Below are 22,151 nucleotides of genomic sequence, written 5' to 3' on the forward strand. Positions count from 1 at the left end.
GGTCGCCTCAGCTTTTTTGTCTAGAGGATCTCTAAGAGAACCCTGGCCATCCTCCGATACCAGGCCCGAGGATTGTAGAGCTGCTACTGGACTGTCCACAGTTGGAGCCTGTAATAACTCATTAGTGTAAGCAGGAATTGCGTACAACTTTTTTACTAAGTGAGGGAACTGCTTAAGGGAAGCTGGCTTTTCCCATTCCACTCTAACCTGCTTTTCAAAGTATTCTGAAAATGGGAATACTTGTTCAGAAGTTTCCCCCCTTGGCAAGAACTCAGTATTTCCGCTGGTTCTGGACTTAAACTTCTTTGATTTAGCTACCTTGGCTTCCTCATCAATGGGCCCCTCCTCAATTTCTAATGCTGAAAGTGTCTTGGTTAGCAAAAACTGGTAATCTTCCTGACGGAAGAAACGACTAGCCTGCTCGGGTATTTTAACCTCCTCCTGTTCCTCCTCTGAGAAACATTCCCCCTCTTCCCTATCCTCCTGATCAGAGCCAGATGCTATAGATTCAGGCTCAATAGTTAGGGACTGGGAAGACTGTAATGGGGCCTTTCAAGCTGCCTTGGTGGGCCAGGAAAAGGAATGGGGAGGATCTAAGGGAAAGGTTGGTCCCTGTGGGAGAAGCCGCAAAAGGATCCCATTTCCTCCTGCATCGCTCGCCTAATAAAGAGCATAGCCTCTGGGTCCAGAGGGTTGCTCCTTAGTACATTACCCCCATCCTGGAAGCCTTCCATTCGTGGCTGCAGGTAGTTCCGAGCCTCCGGATTGCCTGCTCCTGGGGGTTGGAAGGACTGAGAGCTATGCCCCGCACTTCCAAAATGGCCGCCGCTGATTGCTGCCACCCCGAGGCACATAGTGGGGCTTCCATTACGCGCCGTTTCTTGGCGCTGGCAGCTGAATCGTCTGCGGCCGCGTTGGGAAGGGCGTGAGCAAGCCGCAAAGGCGAGTCGGCACCTTCGATGCAATTCGCCGCCACGAGAGGCACGGCGTGCGACTCTCCCTCCTCATCCGAAAGGAAACCGTCCTTGCTGCAGGCCATTCTAAAGTGGCCCAAACTGATCCCCTCTGCTGCCTTTACCCAGCGCAGGGAAAGAGAAAGGAGAGGAAGAGAAATAGCTATGGAAGGGAAAGAATAAGAGAAAAAGAGAAAAAAGGCTTAGCCTAGCCTAGCCTTGTGCTGCTGCTCCCTTTAGAGGCAGGAACAAAACTGAGGGCGGGGTTATTCCGAAGGCGCCAACAGGAAGGTGAAAAAAGTGTTTCCTGCCTCCCTGAAGGAACAGTAGGAATAACCCACAGAGATGTCCGACAACCTCTGAGGGAGAACAGATAAACCCAGGATACACAGTGATACATCAACATAGGCAGTCAGTGAAGCGTCATTACTGTAGTCTATAGAGACTTTATCTCCCTAGCAAGTGGTGCATCCAAGACACTTCTGGTTTTGAGGCTTTGTATCTAATGCTGGTTTCAAAAGAAAGGATTGGGATTCTGTTTGTGTACAAGCCACCCTGCTGCCTGACAGAAGTGTTCTCAGGGATGGTGTTGAAGATTCCTAGGTTAATTGTCCTGGCGGATTTCAACATTCATGCCAAGAGTGTCTTGTGAAGAGCAGCTCAGGATTTCATAACCACCATGACTCTGACTCAGGTAAAATCTAGTCCTCCACTTTGTGCAGGTCACACTCTAAATGGGATAAATGTGACCTAAGAGTGGAGGAACAGATCAGTTTGCTCAGGTTTAGATTTACATGGATACCAAGGGGTGGGAAATCATTTTAATTGGATCCACCCTGGAGACAGATGGATCTAAATGGGTTTCTGACAGCTCTAGGGATTTGACTGTTGATACGTGTGGTGCTATAAGTGCCCTGATTAACTTCTGGAATAATAGCCTGGGTGGTTAAGAGTTGTTCCCAGTAACCCTCTCTCAGATGTTACAGCCCAGGTACCCCTTTGGTTTACTGAGGGGCTGTGTGCAATGAAAAGACAAGGGAGATGGCTACAACATATGGAAGAAGATAGGGACAAATCAGATTGAGATATGGGCTAAAGTTCATTTTGAAACATATTCCATGGTGGTGTCAAATAAACAATAATTTTTCCACCACTATTATGTCTGCATAGTGTAGACCAGCAGAGCTGTTCCAGGTGGTCAGAGACCTGTTGGAGTTTGGCCTGCAGGAGTGGACCACTTGGTGGTTCACTGTGACTTTTGCTCAACACATTGCAAATAAAATCTGTTACATCTGTACTGACTTGACACTAGCAGTGACAGTATCAAGTGGTGCCAGGATGCCAGCTGTTTGGGATACTTTTCAATGTATTCAGTCTGAGGATGCGGACATAGTCCTTGGTCGTTTGAGGCCCAAAACCTGTTTATAGGACCTTTGCCATTCCTGGCATGGTGCATCCACCACTAAACAAGGCTACCCTGGATCCAGGAGATTTAAGTAATTATAAACCAATCTAAAGTATTCCATTCTTAAGCAAGGTGACTGAACAGGTGGTGGCTGGGCAAATTTAAACTTTCCTGGATGAAGTCAACAAGAAGGAGTCCTTTCCAAGTCTGGTTTCAGGCCAGGTTATGAACTGAAACAGCTTTAGTCGCCCTGGTGGATGACCTGCACTGGAGATGGACAGAGGGAATGTGACCCTGTTAATTCTCCTGGACCTCTCACCAGCTTTCGATACCATTGATCGTGGTATCCTTCTGGATCACCTTTCTAAGTGGCACCATTTTGTGGCGGTTCCTGTCCAACCTGGAGGGTAGGTTTCAGAAGATGGTGGCTGGGGGACTGGCTTCCTAACACATTGACCTTTGGGGTCCCGCAAGGCTGTATCTTGTTCTCTATGCTTTTAAATATTTACATGACACCACTTGACGAAATCACAGAGATCTGGTCTGGATTGTCACCAATGTGTGGATTATTAAGAGACTGGCTTGCCTAGCAGTCACCTGGCTTTTAAGAAACATTGGTTCAGACCTACAGAATCACAGAAGTCTCTCTTCTCTCTCTCCCTCGGAATTCAAGGGCATGCTGACTGAGGTTTCAGGGAGTGAGATCAGGAGGATATGGCAGTCTAACAGAGGTACCAGTGAAGTCATAGGGCCTAGATTAGATTACTGCAATGTGTTCTATGTGGGGTAGTCCTTGGATAGTGTTCGAAAATTTCAGTTGGGACAAAACACTGAGGCCAGGCTGTTGGCCAGAGTGAGTTGTAGGGACCATAAAATTCCAGACTTGACCTATCTATAGTGGTTCCCAATCAGTTTCTGGGTACAGTTTGGTGTGCTGATATTGAAACCCCACATGGTTTGAGACCAGCATACCTGAAAGACCACTTACTTCCTTATAAACCTACCTGACCACTATACTCATCTTGTAAGGCTCTGCTTTGGGTGTACTTGCCTTTTGAGATTAAGTAGGTGGCTACCTGGGAGAGAGTTTTCTCAATTGTAGCACCAAGACTCTGGAACCATCTCCTCAGAGACTCAGTCTGTCCTCTTCTGTTGTCGTCTTCTGCCAGTGAATGAAGACTTTTTAAATTTCATCTGGCATTCCCTTAGGGATCCCTCCTTCTTGTTTTAATGGACTTGTACCTTAGTTTTGGTTTTAATGGATTTTAAGGTGGATTTTTAATCTGTTAGCCCCCTTGTTGGCCCTGATGAGGGCAAAATGGTGGCATATACATTTTATAAATAAGTAAAAAACAAAATAAAGAGAAATGTTTGACCCAGCTCATAAAAGACAGGAAGTCTCAATGGGTATGGAATTTCAAAGGTGAGGCATTACCCCTGAAAAAGCTGTCTCTCAGATTGCCACTCACTTCACCACAGTAGGCATGGGTATAGATTAAGACTTGAAGTGAGCTGAACAATATTGGAGAAGGCAGACCTCTAAGCCCACAGACCCACAGCATGCAGGCTTTTAAAGATTAAAAAAACCCAGCACTTTAAATTGTGCCTGGAAACAAACAGGCAGCTAGTGTAGATCTTTCAGCACAAGGGTGGTATGATCCCTGTATCCAGACTCAAACAAGTGTCTAGTCCTTGCCTTTTGGACAAACTGAAGGTTCCAGTTTTCAATTGCAGCCCCACATAAAGTACATCACAGTAATTTAACCTGGATGTTATCAGAGGATGGCATCAACAGAGAATGCTTTCTGAGAAACAGACATAACTGGCCTATTAATCAAAGCTGGTAAAAGGTGCTACATGCTATAAAGGAGATCTGAACCTCCAATTGTACACCAGGGTCCAGTAGCACCTCCAAACTGTGAACTTGTTCCTTCAAAAGAAGTGAAGTCTCCTGGTCAGACAAACTATTTGATGCTCAAGCAGCTTTTTCACTGACAAACAGCCGTTCTTCCTGGCTTATGCTTTAATTTATCAGCCCACATCCATCCCATTACTTTCTCCAGTCATTTTGTGCAGAACTTAGATGCACCCTACTCTGGTGTTAAGAGAGCAAAGTGTAATCCATGTATTGGTGGCATCTTATTCCTAATCCTCAAATATTTTCTCCCAATGGTTGATCTAGAACAGTGACTCACTCAGTGGTTGGGTGCCACATGTGGCTATTGATGGGTCTTCTGCCCTATATTCCAGAAAAGTCAGCAAGGCTACTGTCCTGCAGGCATTGTAGCTGGCAGGTAATTCCCACTTAGGAATAGCCACCACTGCAGGGACTGGATAACAGGTAAAATGGCAGGGCTCCCTGAGGTGCAGGCTTCATGCCATCTCCAACACCCCCCATGCTTTTCCACAGTACCTGCACTCTCATCCTAGTATCTGGACAACTGCTGGAAGGAGAGCAGGCTGGTTGCAGAGAATAAAGCCGTTCCCCTCACAAGGGCTCAATACAGTTCCACAGTGATAGGGGAAAATAAACCTATATGTTCACAAGTAAACTAGTAATTTGAAGGGTTATTGTTATATATTTGACAATAATAATTATATCTTATTGTGCGTTTGGTGGGGTACAGCCTGAGGTATGTAGTGTCATGTGGATATTTGGTTGATGGCAACTATGAATGTGGCTCTCTAAAAGAAGAACAGTAAGTACACCTGGTCTAAATAAATCACTTCTTCCAAGATCACCTAAAGAAGAACAGACTGGATTTATACTTCACTACCCAAAGGACTTTCAGAGCAGCTTACAATCTCCTTTCCTTTCCCCTCCCCACAACAGATATCCTGTGAGGTAGGTGGGGCTGAGAGAGCTCTCCAAGAACTGCTCTTGAGCAGAACAGCTCTAAGAGTTATGATTGACCAAGGTCACTCCAGCAGTTGCATGTGAAGGAGTGGGGAACCAAACCCGGTTCTCCCAAAAAAGAGTCTGGCACTTAACCACTATACCAAACTGGCTAAAGCCAAGTAGCCACCAACTGCTTAGGCACCCTGCACAAAAAACAAATGTTGGCCACAAGTGCTGGTTATTTAGGTAATTCAGGACCAGGGACAGCTTCTTCAAGCAGAGTCTCATGATTCGAACTACACCTGCCTGTAGAAAGGTTATTATCTCCCTGATCCATGTGATTAATTCAGCAACGCTAGATGATATCAACTATAGTAAGCAAAAGATTGAGTCTAGTTGTCAAACTTCTAAGCAGTTTGTCCAGTTCATCAGGTTCACCAACTTAAAATCATCCATTCAGCTAGGACCCAACTGCACTCCAGGAGCATCCTGAGACTGAACTGAGCCAACCACGGCATTCAGGCTTATGTGGATGTGAGCAACTTAATTCTCAAAATGCATTACAAAAGAGTCACAATAAACATGTTCTGGGTCTACATCCTCAGGGCTTATGCCTCCTCACAACCCAGAAAAGCTCTATCAGAACAGACCTGTACGGACATAACAGTAGCAAAGAAGTGAGCTTATTTCACTATCACCACCACAGAGAAAATATGACAATCTGCTCTCACCTATATTTGGTTGCATTTACTTTGAACTTTCTTCCACTTGTGCACTGATCTCTGCCAAACTAACTGCCCCATTTTGCAGTGGGGGGGAGTAAACCCCAGAGCAATAATGTCCACTGATCAAGTAATCTCTTCATTCCACAGGTCAACCAGGACTTTGACAGGAGTGCCAACCTTGCTAACTGGAAAAATGTCTGGAGCCATTTGGATTCACAAGCCTACTGAGCTGAACCATTCTAGCCATCCTCCAAAATGTCTATGACAGGCCATTGGCCATGCTGGCTAAGGCTGATGGGAGTTGTAGGCAAAAAACATCTGGAGAGCTACCATTGGCCACCCCTGGTCTATGAGACTAAACCTCACCAGGTAACAGTCAGACCATGACAAGGGCCAAGCAGAAAATTCCCCCATTACCAAGTCCTGCATTTTTTCTCCAGAGAAACACCAAGCAAGTGTATGCCTTGATATATACACAGTGACCAAAATATTCTCAGCAACCCCATGGTTGTCATTATGGCCATGAAAACCAGAGCTGCTCTTGTCAGGCAGACCTGGCTTGAATGTTGAAGTCCCCAGTGCCAAGAATGAGACCACCTCAGCTTAGGCAAAGAGACCATTCAACAGTAGAATGGACAGTAAATTAACCATAAATTAACCATATCCCTATTCCATACGAAGTCCTCAGCATCAGATGCTTGTCACTTGGTGTGTGCCAGAGAGACCTGATAAACCATGATAAACCATGATAAACCATGGCCACTCCTCCCCATCTACCAAGCCTAGGTTGATGCTACAAGGAAGCGGGGGGGGGGGCACACAAAGCTGGTAGAAAGCTTCTCCTTCTGCTCAGCAGTGGTACTTTTAAAATTTGTGAGTGACAAAAAAAATTACAAGAGTTCACTTGGTTGAAAGAAGGGCCAGAAGAAGGGATGGGTGTAATGTGACAATTTCTTTCCCTCATCTTGCTTCAGTGCAGCTCTCATGATAATATCTCCCTCTGCCCACTAAGTACCTCAGTATCAGCACTCCCCTGCCCTTGAAGTACATACTAAGTAACATTTCTGTTATTCTGTCCTCTGGCTAAACAAGCAAAGCTCACCTGCTCCCTTCATGAAGTCTTGATACATCTTCACCAGTGAGTCCATGGCAGCAGTACTGGCAGCTGTTCTGTACAGGAAGAGACAGTGTGGTCATTAAAACTATGATAGAGATGCTACTAAATTCTGAAAAGTTGTTTCAGTTTGAATATCCACATTTTCATTTTGTTTCCTCCTTGTGTGAACCATGACCCCCATCTTTATTTTTGGGGCATTTTTCATTTCCTCACATCAAATTTCCACCCTTAAACATATGCATTCCTCAATGTTAATTTGCCCATCAGTAACTCAGCATTATACTTTATTATTAAAATATAAAAATATATGTTGTACATGTATAATACCATTAAAATTCATACCCTCAGAAAATAACAGGCTCAAAGGCATCTCCCAACTGCAAACTTACTGTTTCTACTACAGCTAAGTGGAAAAGGATCATCACAGTCCCTGAGATACTGTGAGTCTTCTTCCATCTGAACCAACCCTATGGTATTCACAACAAAACAGAGGTCTCCATAATTGGCAAAAGCTTAGTTGGCAGGAACAGACATCACTGTCTCAGCCTAGGAGACACAGCCCCACATCTCAAATGGTCAAGGAATGGGCATCATTATCAGCACATGATGCATACAAAAAGTGCTCTTTCCACAAAGGAATGCATCACCTTCAGCTTGATGGAAGCTATCATTCAATAATAATTAGAACCTGATCCAGCCCAGCCCTTCATTACTCACCATAAGCCTAAAGTAAAGGAAAAGGGAAACACTCATCTCATACCTTTCACTCACCGGCCAGCACAGGACACCCCTCTTTCTTTCCAGCTTGAAGTGTGAGATTAGGTACCCCAGAAGTTGCAAGTACAAAGGTGTCAGTTCTAATACTGCAAATGCACTCTCCCCCTTGCTCTTATTATAACAGTTCCCAGAGTGCAAACCTTCTCCTTTGTTTATTGCTTATGGCTCCACCTAGAAGAATATGCTCAGCCCCCATAACCAGGGCTGTAGCTATGGGGGGGCCTATGGGAGCCCCATCCCCAACTTCTAGCGGAAGCCCCCCAAGTCAGCCCCCCCTGAGCTGGCCCCGCCTCTCTCTCCCATCCTGCTTGGCCAAGCAGGAGGGGAGACCAAGAGGCCATGGGCCTCCATGCCTCTCACAGCCTGTTGGCTGCAAAAAGCAGGAAGACCTGGAATGCCAGCCCCTTCTCTCTCCCCCTTCCTGCTCAGCAAGCAGCAAGAGAGAGCAAAAAGGCAGAGGGTCTCCATGCTTCTGGCAGCCTGCCAGCTGTGAGAAGCAGAAGACCCAACCTGCCATCCCTGCCTTTTTAGGTTGGGGGGGCCCTTTTAAAAAAATTGAGTACCCACCCAAATTTTTAAAAGCCTCCCAACTTAAAAAATTCTGGCTACACCCCTGCCTATAATTCAGAACAGTTATAGGATCTCTTCATAGTCAACACTGTCATCTTCAGCAAGAGAAGGTTCTACGTATCAGGCTGGGAACCACATAACTATTTCAGCACTGTGTAAGTCAGGCAGATCTGCATACATGCTCACAAAGCCTCCTTCTCTAAATCTTGTAGTTAATGCAAAGCAAACAAAAAAGATTGGTGGATCAGATGCAAAAAAAAATAATTACAGAACATCCAAAAAGCTGAAAAGCAGAACTCAGGCATCTGCTCAACTGTAATATGGTACATGGGCAGTTACCTACATACCACACTGAGATTCCAAACTGAAAGGCTGCGGTGGTGGAAAGTGTTCTCAAGTCACAGCTGACATGGCAACCCCAGAGGGTTTTCCAGACAAGATATGTATCTCTCAGCAAAGTACTAGGAAGAAACCTAAGCATAAGATGGGCTAGATAAAATTTCATGAAGTAATTTAGAGCCATTTCAGAATGCATTATCTTTATGCACCATCCACATAGCCATACCTCAATCAGAAGAGCCAATTTCACACAGCAAAAAAAGATTCTGAATGTGACAAGAAATCTGTTGCCTGAGCAATCCGGCTGGGCAGCAAACAGTTTCCCAGTGAATGAAAAACCACTTCTTACCTAGGTATATCATATGGCCATTTCAAGCTCTGTTGTTTTTTGCCATGAAATCACAGATAACTTACGGCAACCCTGTAGAATTTTCAAGACAAGAGACGTTCAGAGGTGGTTTGCCACTGGCTGCCTCCATGTCACAAGCCTGGTATTTCTTGGTGGTCTCCCATCCAAATATTAGCCAGAGCCAACCCTACTTAGCTTATAAGATCTGACAAGATCCAGCTAGCCTGGGACATCCAAGTCAGGGCCATTCCAAGCTATGAACTCATAATAAGCGAGATTCCTTTCCCTTAATGATCACATATCAGCTTGTCTATTCAAACAGTAACCCTCAAGACTGGCAGGACCTAAGCATAGCACCTAGAACACAACAGATATAAAGCCCAGATTTCTCTCTTGCCAAATCAGCACTGCTCAGAGATGGAGGAATTGCTGCTCTTGCTCCATCATATATGGCCCCATACCTGTTCAACCTGCTTGGGAGCAGGACAGAATTCTGCTTAGCACTCTCCCACACCCCCACACAGAGACTCAGCCCCACACTCTGGCCTATGGAGAAATGGTACCCTATAATTTGATGAATGGACAACTAGTCATCTTGTGGATATCACGACTACAGCATTTAGCACCTATTTTATTATATATTTAACTTTTAAATAATTTACTGTAATTGATATTTAAAATTGTTTATGTTGTTTATAATTCATGGGATTCCCATGCCTGTCAGCCGCCCTGAGCCCGCCTCGGCGGGGAGGGCGGGATATAAAAATAAAATATTATTATTATTATTATTACAATCAACTCTGACTAAGGAAACAATCCAATATTTCTTGAGTAAACTAGGAAATGAAGAGGAAGACCAGCAATGATTCCATACACCTATTTTCATGCACTGAAGGACCATGTGGGATTGCTCGGGCTTTACGTATTCCTGATCCCAAAACATAATAAAGCTATCAAGCAGGCTAGACTGGAAGAATCTTCCCCTGCCACATTCTGGCAGGTTGTCAGAAGGGATGTGAAAATTGAACCTCAACCTTGGCCTGAGGGACAGAAATACTTCAAAAACAATCTCTCTCTACTTTATTAAAATGAGGTTCCAACACACTTACGGCATGTAAGGTGAGGCTCTCTTCCACACAATTACTATTTTCACCAGGCTCCCTGTCGCCAGTTCAGCACAGCAGCAAGAAAGTCCTTTCCCAGCTGTTCCAGGGTTTTTAAACTGGCAATCTGACACACCAATATATCAGTATGTCATGTACAGAATTAAATCAAAAAAGCCCTTTTCATGGTGTTTGGGGGAAATAAGCATTGTGAAGAGTAAGGGCAGGGGTGTCAGGGGCCAAATTAGGCCCCCAAAAGGCTCCTATCAGGCCCCTGAGCAACTGGCTGTTGTCTGCTTCCTTCTCCCTCTCTCTTGCTTCCTTCTGCATCACAGCTTGCTGTGCAAAGCTCAGGGGGGAGAGAGTGTTTGCTTTGCCAGGCTATCGCACAGCAGAGTTACGGAGCAAAGCCTCTCTTCCTTCTATTGGCTGCTGCTCCTTTCCATCCTGCTCCCCTGGGGAAGGAAGGAAAGAGTCAGAGCTTCCTTTGCTCAGTTCCCTGGATCCCATGGGAGAGATACAAAGAAAGCACCTTGAAGACCAATAAGTGCTAATGTTTTAAGCATGTTTTATTTTAAGGTTTTTCTTTAAAAAAATCTTTAATTGTCTGTCTTCTTTATAAAGTTTATATCTCTGCTACTTGGTGTTACATTTTATGACATGCAAGGCCCAGCCCAACAAGATCTCCCTTTATGTCATATCCAGCCCTCATAAAAAATAAGTTTGACACTCCTGGGCTACGGAATGGGAAAATGGCACTAATGTGGATGAGACTGGAAGACTGCACCCACTCTAGTTTTGCTGTGATTAATTCAAAATGATTGTAGTGAAGCAGATTTTGGAGCAGCCAATTAGAAACATAACTGGAATTAATTCCAGTTATGTTTCTGACTTTACAGTTGAAATCTTTTATTCCTGAATTCCAGCTTCACCCACCTCTGCAAACACCTCTGCATCACCACAAGAGATTTATCAGGCTTCCAGTGCCGTTGTATCTTCAACCCACAGGCGTTCCAAAATGAACAACACAAAGCCCCACACCCACGAGTGGCTTGCATAGCAGTGTTGTGTGCCTGGTACTGCCACCCACACGGCAGCAAGGGAGGAATCTCTCAATAGCATATTGATGCACAGAGATGGGGGAGGGAATCGGAATGTTTTTAGGACTGGGTTGCCAACAGGGGCTACACACACCAGCCAGAGCAACAGAATGATAAGCAACCCTCAGAGATGGAGAGATACCATTCCTAAATATTTCCCATATATCCCAAGCACAATACTGGCCACACAATACACTGTACTCCCTCCAAACTAGTTCAAGCTTTTTATTCTCAAGTACCCAGTGGGGATGTTACTTCTCTTCAGATTCAATGTGCCACTCTTAAATAATCCCCAGGATTTCCCCAGGGTTGCAAGCTGTGCATAATACAAAACTACCCCACAAATCCAGAAAGGCTTTCAAAAAGGTTCCAAAATTGTCAAGCAAGGCCTGGTAACCAGAACTTGGGACAGCAAAGAGATTTGAGCATGAAGCAAGCTAGTATGCCCATCTACAATGTTAAGAGCTTGAGGGTGCTCAAGAACTCAACTGTGCTGCTTGAAAAGCAAGCTGTTGTAGTAGCCAACTGTGCCTTCTATCAGGTGCATTTGGTTCCTCAAACCTCTCCTTTCTCAGACCCAACTGACCTGGCCACAATTATCTGTGCCTTTGAAACCTCGACGCTGGATTACTCTAAGGGCAGTCCAATGCTGAACCCATTAAAGACCACCCAGAAACTGCACCAGGTTCAGAATATGGAAGCTTAATTATTTTCAGGGATAAACTGACAGGAACACATCATACCTATTTTAAAACAGCTACACTGGGTTCCAGTTTGTCTTTGAGGATCTAGCCATGACCTTTAAAAGTCCTTCATAGCTTAGAGCCCACATATCTAAAGGACTCTCTCTCTCTCCCTTTAAGTCCCCATGTAATAACTATGGCAGCCACCTATTAGCTGTTTCACCATTTAAGGTAACCCACCTGGCATCTATGAGACTATATGCTTTTTCTATAGCAGTTCCCACCCTGTGGAATGGGCTCCCTGAAGAGGTCAGTGGATACCATCTATGAAAATTTTTAGGAAACACTGAAAGACCATCTTATTTGCTAGAGCTTTTAATGGGGGTGTAAGCTGCAGGTATCTTGGAAGATCCAGACCACTCAAAAGTTCAGAAGTTAAAACCAGCATCTTGAATTGTGCCCCCAAACAAATAGGCAGCCTGTGTGGTTGCCAGAGTATATGTATAATGTGCTGCTTACTCCAGAGTCCAGACCAAGAAGTTGAGCAACAACATTTTGGACTAATTGAACTGCACCTGGAAACTACAAAAGCAGCACCATGATGAGCACATCACAACAATCAAATTTTGAATAATCTAAAGGAGTGTCAAACTCACGGCCCAGGGGCCAGATCAGGTCCCCGGAGGGCTCCTATCAGGCCCCCCAAGCAAATGGCTGTCATCTGGTTCCTTCTCCCTATATCTTGCTTCCTTCTGTTTAACAGCTTGCTTTGCCAGGCTTGCTCAATCACACAGGAGCTACAGAGCAAAACCTCTATTTTTTCCATTGGCTGAAGCTCCTCCCTTGGGGAGGAAGGGGGGAAGGCAAAGCTTGTTTTTCCAGGCTTTTTCAATAGCACAGCAGAACTACTGAGCCAAGCCTCTCTTCCTTCTATTGGCTGAGGCTCCTCCTCCACCAGTCCCCCAAGGAAGGAAGGAAAGAGCTAGAGCTTCCTTTGCCCAGTTTCCTGGATCCAATGGGAGAAATACAAAGAAAGCACCTTTAAGACCAATGAGCGCTAATGTTTTAAGCATGTTTAGGGTTTTTTTTTTAAATTGTGTTTGTGTCCTTTATAAAGTTTATATTTCTGTTACCTAATCCTAAATAGGTGCACACATGGCCTGGCCCAACAAGGTCTCATTTATGTCAAATCCGGCCCTCATAACAAATGAGTTTGACACCCCCGAACAGCATTCCCATTCCTCCTAGACCACGTAACATAGTGATGTCCCCAAGACAACCAGCATTCAGTACCACAGGCCAATTCATAAAGATAAATCTTATCTTTCTCCCTCACCCCACAACAGAGATACTATAATGCCTAAGTTAATATTCATAGCCTGTCCAAAGTAGGCAACCCCTTTTCCACAGCCTCATGAAGAGCTGTATATATTATTTAAAGGCAAGGCAGCTAAGGCAGAAAGAAAGGCACAACCACAGCTAATTGGCTTTGCTTTTTATTTATTTATTTATTTGACTGTGGGTGTTTTCGCACTGACCTTAATCAGCAGCGACGCCCCTCTTCACCGCGCAGGATCGGCGCGGATTTCGCACTAATTGCCGCGGAGCACCCGGAAGAGCCGGAAAGTCCCGCGGCTTTTGCGGCGCAAATGGAAACTGGGTTTTGGCGGTTTCCGTTTGCGCCGCAAAAGCCGCGGGACTTTCCGGCTCTTCCGGGTGCTCCGCGGCAATTAGTGCGAAATCCACGCCGATCCTGTGCGGTGAAGAGGGGCGTCGCTGCTGATTAAGGTCAGTGCGAAAACGCCCTGTGTGAGGCTGCTCGGCGGCAGCCTTAACTCAACAACCTACCCTGGCAATCATTTTTAGCTACATCCTCTTTCCACTTCACAACTACTGCTCATAGAGACTGCCAGTAGGAAGTAACATTCCTAAATAGTCTAAGCCTGTTTTACTCCTGCTTTCCCCAAGACAAGAACACACCACAGAAATGCTGCTGAGCCTACAGCATACAACCTGGTACAGAGTGAACTCTTCAGTAGAGCAGGGGTCCTTAGAGCAAGGCAGAGCAGCCCCACCACCCCTTCAGCCTGCCCAGGACCCAGGCAGATGAAAGAACCAGTCAGACCACACTGTCTTTTTTGTCTACCCAAATCCCCAGTGGGCGGAAGGGGCAGCGCTGCTGTGACTTTCACCAACCCCTCATTTATAGACCCCGCCAATCAACGGGGGCCTTTAAATGGGAGGGGGAGGCAGACTGGTTGCTTCTGCCTCCTGGCTGCCTAGCAAGGAGGTGGAAAAAGCAGCCCCAGTCTCCCCCCTCCCCCATTTAAAGACGCCCATGGGGGGCAGGGACAGGCCATGGGTAGGGGAGACAGCCTAGGTTGGCAAAGACCCCAGCACCGCCACCCCCCAGTCTGTGGGAAAATGGTCTTCCACAAAATCAGTCCCTGGTGCCAAAAAGGTTGGGAGCCACTGCAGTAGAGGATCTGCTAGTGCAGAGTTAGCAGATGCATGTCATGCAGAGTCAGATGACTGATACAGTCCCAGGGCAAAGAAAGTAGGCCCCCCCCTAGCCTAAGGAAAACAGCCTCTAGTAGTATAATCTGGTGACATGGGATACATGCTCCCCGTAATCAGACCTATAAACCACTTGTTAGCAGAGATGGGGGGAAGGGGAGAATACGAAGTACCTAGAGAAATGTAATGCTTTCCCAGAGAGATCTAACTTTTTCCTAGTGCACCAGACCACATTCAGCTAGGTTACCAACACAAATACAAGAGAGTCTGATTGTGGACAGCAGCCTGAAACTATCTGAGACTAGCATGGCACAAAAGTATTCCAAATCCACAGCTCAAGGCATAACCCCCACATAAACACATACCCATTTTTCCATTTAGAATATCAGCACCTCTAACAAATATCACAGGTACCACTTAAAGCACTTCTGAACCTCTCATCCATTGTCTGTACAGAAGAAATGTAATTTTAAATGTGCTTGTATCAATTTAAAAAAAAATGATGGCCATGTAGGAAGGTAAATGAAATGTTCTGCATTTTTATACCACTTGTTAACAAATGTGTTCTATGTAAAGCAGTTTTAATCTTCCACTCCCATGTTTTTAGCATAGAGTTGCACACATTTGTGATTTTCCATAGTCTATCCTCTTCTCCATGCAGGAGAAAAAGCTGTGCCTTTTCCACTGATCCTCAGAAAACTCCATGTATCCACGCCATCTTTAATACAGTCACTACTACTCTTAACAGATGGGGAAGCTTATATTAATTTTTCCTTCAGAACAACATGTGTGCCCAAAAGCAATGATGCACACTATTGCAAAAGCAAGGGCAGATGGACAAGGCATCAGTAAAACCAACATGGCTTTCCCCTTAACATTTTCTGCTTCACTGGAAAAATGATGGTAAAAGACAACAAATACCTATGGGACTGCATCCAAATTTAGTCACAGGACAGCATGGGTCAGTTTCCAGATTAAAGCAGGTGGGCTTATTTTGTCCTCTTGCATGTTGGAAAATGCAGATTACTACTATTCACACATTATGCTTTTCTTGCTATAGCTGGAGAAGGTGACATATCTGATGTGGTAACTGAAGCATTTTAAAATACATATGCAAACGTGGGCCTCTGTTGTGGGCTCTGAGTTCCCCTCATAGAATCCCAGATATTTCTCTGACATGGATGAAATGTTGGTCCACCACAGCTAAGTGCAAAGAGTAGCAGCCTCTCTAACAGCACATTCTAGATTGGAGTTTATGCATGTAGAATGTAACACAAAAAGTAGGCAAAAAGCCAAAGCTTAAGCCAAGTCTATAAAAAGTTGCTAGGGACAAGCGGAACACCTATCCTCGAACATATGAAGCTGCCTTATACTGAATCAGACCTTTGGTCCATTGAAGTCAGTATTGTCTTCTCAGACTGGCAGCGGCTCTCCAGGGTCTCAAGCTGAGGTTTTTCACACCTATTTGCCTGGACCCTTTTTTGGAGATGCCAGGGATTGATCCTGGGACCTTCTGCTTCCCAAGCAGATGCTCTACCACTGAGCCACCGTCCCTCATGCATCCTTGTGCATGATCCCTATCTTTCTCACAAACTTAAGACCAACTCTAAAGAAAACACCAAACCAGCCTAGTCATGGATAGCAGTAGCCGCCCACTGTGATCTAGGGCAGGAAGAAAGATTATCTCACAATCTTTCAGGGACTACATATCCCTTGTTTAGAGCAGCATTTGAATTTAGTCAGCAGACTAAATTCAAATGCTGCTCTTAACAAGGGATATGTAGTCCCTGAAAGATGATGAGATAATTAGGTTGACATTATTAGGTGGCAAAACTTATATTACTGTGACTAAATATTTAAATGTATAGCATACAGCTGGGCTGTAATTTGGGCAGGATAGTCATATTATGAATTTTCTTGGTACAAAGCAGGAAAAAAAAGAGTTAAGACAGATGTGGATTGCAACAGCTCGTGACCTATGGTATCTGTTTAATGGCCCTCACCTTACAAAATTTGTATTCCACAAACAGAGAACATAACAGAACCTTTGAAGAAAATTACACTGCATTTCTATGATCCCTGTTTAGGCTTGCTTGAGTTAATAATCTCTGGCCCTTTAATAAATTCATAACCAAACCAGTGGCAACTACCTCCTCCAAACAGTGTGCAGAGCCTCCAGCATAGTAGCAGTACAACGATAAAAATATCAAATTAGTACACACGTTTTTGAAGAGTCATCTTATTCTTGTTAAGTGCATATATCATACCAAACTTCAAGTCAGCTATATGTAATTGCTCTCCACCGACATTATTTGTGTTCTGCTGGATGCATCATTTTGGGAAAGAAATGTACAGCTTTTCTGTGTGACATCTATACATCAGACAAGATAGCAGCAGCTACGAACTACAAAGTGGGAATGTAATTATGATTTGGGTGAAAACTCCTACATCAACTCTTCCCAAGTTTGGAACAGGCAGTTTAAAATGATAGCTGCAAAGATTCCTAGAAATGTAGTTCTAGTATTTAAATACTAGATCTTAAATACTAGATCTTAAATATTAAATACTTTTCCAGCTGAGATTTCACCTATAGGTCATCATCTCAATATCTAAAGGCACTGTGGTTGAGTGCCCTCACATTTCACACAAAACAACTTGGGTCTTTTTGGGGGGGGGGGTTGCTCTCAGGTCACAGCTGACTTACAGCAACCCTTTAGGGTTTTCAAGGAAAGAGATACTGAAAGGTAGTTTGCCACTACTTGTCTCTGAGTCATGACCCTGTTATTCCTTGGAGATATCCCATACAAATACCAACCAGGTCTGACCCTACTTAGTTTCTCATATCTGACAATATCAGGCTAGCATGGGCAATCCAGGTCAGGGCCAACTAATTAAAAGTACAGGGTTACAGAGTCTATTAATACTCCTCAAAACATAATATAATTTGACTACACCAAATCCTTTGGAACAGAGAAAGGAAGATGGATACCTTTTTGTCTCAGCTGTTTCTTTTGCCTAGTGCAGAACAGAAACAATCTCCACAAATTCAACCCCTCTTTTCTCTTTCTGATGTATATGGATTAGACAAGGCACACATGCGTGTCTGTGTGTACACGCATGCAAGAGAGAGACAGACAGAATCACAGCATATAGGCCACTCAGCAGGCTAATCCTCCTGAGTGAGAACTGTACTACTACCTATCCTTTCTCCAATTTATACAGTCAGTTGTTTAAAATACTTTGTGCCACATGATCACCACTGTGGGGATAGTTTTCAGGTCTGACTGGGTCCCCCTCCAAAATATACAGAGCAGGATAAACTGATGCTCACACCAGTCATGCTTCAGGAAGCCCATCTCATAATAACTTCAGAAATGCTACTTCACCCTGTTTCTCCAATAGCACTCACATATAAAACTAGACCCACCATCCACTTAAAACATACTAGGAAAGAGTAGCTCACAGGACTGAAGTAAAGGAGGGTGGGAAGAGAAAGAAGAGAGGGGCGCCAGGCAGTATAAACTGAGCAGAACTTTAGCACAAGCCAAAACAAGTAACCTCCCCCCAATTCTCTGGTAGATCTCCTTGTTCTTTCAGCGGCTACATTATTGGGGAAAAGTCTCTCGACAGCATTTGAGAGACTTTAATGGTTTTTGGCTATTACTTCAGTTTCTTGCTAGGAGTCCCACCTGTTGAACGTCAGCTTTTTATTCGCTAAAAGCATAAAATCCAGAAATGAGTTAACTTCAGGACCGATTCACACTCCCCTTGCCAGGCTACACCTTTAGGGGACACTTTTATTTTCTAGAAAGATCGGCTCGCATAGGAAGCCTCTCTTAGCAGTACGTGGCGGCCTTGCATTCAGCGTCTTGTTTTCCCTCAGGCCGACTAGTCGCTGCCGCCGTTTTGCCTCCTGGTTTTTCAACCTTACACCGCCCTTGCTAAAGCACACCAGCAAGCGCTACGTAGACCGCGCCTAACACCATTCGCGCCGGCAAAGTAAAGACCCTTCCCTAGCCTATTCCGGACTCTTGCCGGGAAGCCGCTTACCACCGAGGCCCCTGAGCTGCTCTGTCAAGTGGGCGAGCCCCGCGCGGCCTGTATCAGGCGCCGGCGAGAGCAAGAAGCACTGGCCAAAGCTGGGGGACGGGAGGGTGCGGCTCCTTTCCTAGCCCGGAGAAAAATATGCCCGGCCTGAGCAGGGCGTGGCTGGCTAGCGGGGAGGGAAGAACCGCAGGAAACCGGAAAGCTCTCGGTTACAACTTCGCAAAGTTCGGGTCCAAATACCGTCGTAACGATCTTCTAATACTACAAGAAGCTGAGCTTACCCGCCTAACGAAGAAGAAAATCAACGCGACCCTGAGACCTGCTCAGCCACTTCCTCCTCTGCCGACCCGCTTTACAGTCACCCCAGAGTTAAAGGGGACCGCCCCGAGAGCTCCGCTGCTACTGATTGGCCGCGTCGGAGTGAGTCTGCGAAACCTCACTGGGGAGGAGTCAGGCCAGTCATTCTTTGAGATGAGAGGCACAAGGCACGCGAAGGCGGGGGGGGGGGGAGCGAGGAGGAGAGGCCCCCCACGCATGTAGGGCTGGGCCAGCTAGCGCTGTCCCCGCCAGGGGAGGAGGCTTCAACCAAAGCCGTTTGTGCCAGAAGGTCAGAAGAAGTAGGCATTGTTGCGATGGCGGCCCGAGCGGCAGGCTTGCAAAATTTATTCAAGATATCTATTTTTGCGGTTCATTTCTATATTTTTTTTCTTTGAGGTTTCTTGATTTTACTGGGACTTATTCTCAAGTGAGTCTCTATACTGTTCAAATTTCACAGAATTCAGGCGGGCATTGAATTTCAGGCGAGAGGAAGAAAATTGCTTCATCTGAAATGTGGTGCTAGAAGACAAGGATTACTGGAGAAGACAGTTATGCTTGGAAAGGTTGAAAGCAGCGGTAAAAGAAGACCCAAATGAAAATGTATTGATGAATAAAGGAAGCCACCCACAATCCTCAGTTTGCAAGATCTGAGGAAGGCTGCTAACAATAGGGTTTTTGGAGGTCATTTGTTTATAGAGTTGCCATAAATCAGGAGCACTTGACAGTGCTTAAGGCACACGATAATTTGTTGTTGGGATATAATTTAGGTATTTCATAAAAATGTAATCTGTAACTGTTGTCCATATTGTAATATTATTCTGTTTTTAATAACAGTTTCGTCCTCCCTCACCTCCCTTTTTTAATTATAGGTGCAAATAGTGCTGTCAATCTTTTGATCCCCCAAGATTATAGTACAATTTAAACTGGAGCAAGTCAGCATCTTGTACTTAACCAAGTGCATGATGTCAGCACAGTTCTAAAGTTACAACATGCAAGTCAGGAACAACCAAAACACCACCCACTGTGACCCTGGCAATAGAACAGAACCACAACCAGTAACAGCAGTATTCAGAATGAATCCAGTAACAGTGTTACAATATTGTTTAACCCTCAGTGACACCAATCATATTGCTACATCACAGTGATTCCTGGGAAATAGTGGCATACAATAGCTAACAAGGCAACACCCTCTTACCCAACAGTTGGCTGAGCAAGCAGCAATGCCACAAGTGTGCTGCTAAAAACCATCTAACTCCTTCTTCCGTGTAAATTTTCAGAATTAGTCCTATTAGAGGCAAAGAGATAGGAAATCTCAACTTGCTCCACTGGATCTCCTTTGGCACTGTGTCTCCATTGTCAAGAGCATTTAATTATTCTGGAGTTCACAGGTCCCAACTCAAATATATGCCGTATAACATATATTGTTCAGTAAATGACAGCTGAAACTGTAACACATAACATTGCCACATACTGTTCTATAGAAAATAACATTTTCTTTGCACTCTTAATTGAACCAGCAGTATTTGAATCCTCTTCACATACAGTCATCAAGAATTCCCCACAATCAGGCAAGATCAAAAACTCCAGTATATGAGCTTTCTCTGTTGTGTCCCCTATCTTATAATAAGGCTTGCCTGAGGATGTCAGGAAGGGCCCCAGAACTTCTTTGCTGTTGTTGTTTAGTCACACAGTCAAGTCCGACTCTTTGCGACCCCATGGGCAAAGTCATGCCAGGCCCTCCTGTCTTCCACCATCCTCCAAAGTCTGCTCACATTCGTGTTCAGTAATGCTGTCCAGCCATCTCATCAGTAATGCTGTCCAGCCATCTCATCTTTTGCCGTCCCCTTCTTCTTTTTCCTTCTGTCTTTCCCAGCATCAGGATCTTCTCCAGTGAGTGCTCCCTTCTCATTTGGTGGCCAAAGGATTTGAGCTTCATCTTCAACATCTGAGCTTCCAGGGAACAGTCAGGGTTGATTTCCCTTAGGACTGACTGATTTGATCTTCTTGCAGTCCAAGGGACTCTCAAGATTCTTCTCCAGCACCACAGCTCAAAAGCATCTATTCTTTTGCACTCGGCCTTCCTTATGGTCCAGCTCCTACAGCCATACTTTACTACTGGGAATACCATCGCTTTGACTATATGGACATTTGTTGTCAGGGTGATGTTTCTATTTTTTATTATACTGCCCAGGTTCAGCATAGCTGTCCTCCCAAGGAGCAAACGTCTTTTAATTTCATGGCTACAGTCACCATCTGCAGTGATCTTGGATCCCAGAAATGTGAAGTCTGTCGCTACTTCCATGTCTTCCCCTTCTATTTGCCAAGGAGTTATGGGGCCAGATGCCATGATCTTAGGTTTTTTGATGTTGAGTTTCAAGCCTACTTTTGTGCTCTCCTCTTTCACGCTCAACAAGAGGTTCTTTAGGTCCTCCTCACTTTCTGCCATTAGAGTGGTATCATCTGCATATCTGAGGTTGTTGATGTTTTTCCCGGCAATCTTAATTCCGGTTTCTGCTTCATCCAGGTCAGCATTCCGCATGATATATTCTGTATATAAATTAAATAAGCAAGGTGACAGTATACATCCTTTCCTATTCTAAACCAATCAGTTGTTCCATATCCCATTCTGACCGTTGCTTCTTGAACCTTAAACAGGTGTCTCAGGAGTCATGTGAGATGGTCTGGTACTCCCATCTCTTTAAGGATTTGCCACAGTTTGTTGTGATCCACACAATCAAAGGCTTTAGCATAGTCAATGAAACAGAAATAGACGTTTTTCTGATAGTCCCGTGCTTTCTCCATACTCCAGTGAATGTTGGCAATTTGATCTCTAGTTCCTCTACCTCTCCAAAACCCAGCTTGAACTTCTGGTAGTTCCCGAACTACATACTGCTGAAGCCTAGCTTGTAGGATCATTAACATGACCTTGCTGGCATGTGAAATGAGTGCAATGTTGTGATATTTTGAACATTTCTTGGCATTACATTTCTTTGGGATTGGAGAAGAATATAGTACAGTGCTTTCCTCATCAAACAGAAATCAAAAAGTGACAGCTGCCCCAGACCACACTTTCCTCATTAAACAGAAATCAAAAAGTGACAGGTGCCCTGCACCCACACCCACAAATGAATGCCAGATGTAGTGGGATTGTACTTTTTGAGGGAATGTTCTGTTTTGGAAAGTATATATATATACATTTATACATCCACAGTAAAAGTATATTTTAGAATCCTTGTACATCCAATGCCAAGAGCATTTTTTCCTGTTCTTTGGTCTGTGATCCTATTTAAAAGCAAGCATCTTTCTGCA

General features: G+C 44.7%; 1 protein-coding gene across 2 annotated transcripts in view; it reads right to left on the bottom strand.

Annotated features, from left to right (window-relative positions):
- The window catches only part of ELOVL1 (ELOVL fatty acid elongase 1), a 31,517-nt gene extending 12,562 nt beyond the window's left edge, over positions 1 to 18,955 (bottom strand). Inside the window, exons 1-2 of one of the 2 annotated variants that reach the window (XM_060231646.1) lie at positions 18,806 to 18,955; positions 7,025 to 7,092 (exon numbers count right to left, since the gene is read on the bottom strand). In XM_060231646.1, the coding sequence (XP_060087629.1) occupies positions 7,025 to 7,070 (46 nt within the window). In that variant the 5' untranslated portion in view covers positions 7,071 to 7,092; positions 18,806 to 18,955. Of the gene's footprint in view, positions 1 to 7,024; positions 7,093 to 18,166; positions 18,636 to 18,805 lie in introns of those variants that run through there. The other variant, XM_060231645.1, reaches the window with a different exon arrangement.
- Positions 18,956 to 22,151: the final 3,196 nt, after the last annotated feature.

This window comes from Heteronotia binoei, chromosome 2, assembly GCF_032191835.1.
Source record: "Heteronotia binoei isolate CCM8104 ecotype False Entrance Well chromosome 2, APGP_CSIRO_Hbin_v1, whole genome shotgun sequence".
NCBI classification, from domain to species: Eukaryota; Metazoa; Chordata; class Lepidosauria; order Squamata; family Gekkonidae; genus Heteronotia; species Heteronotia binoei.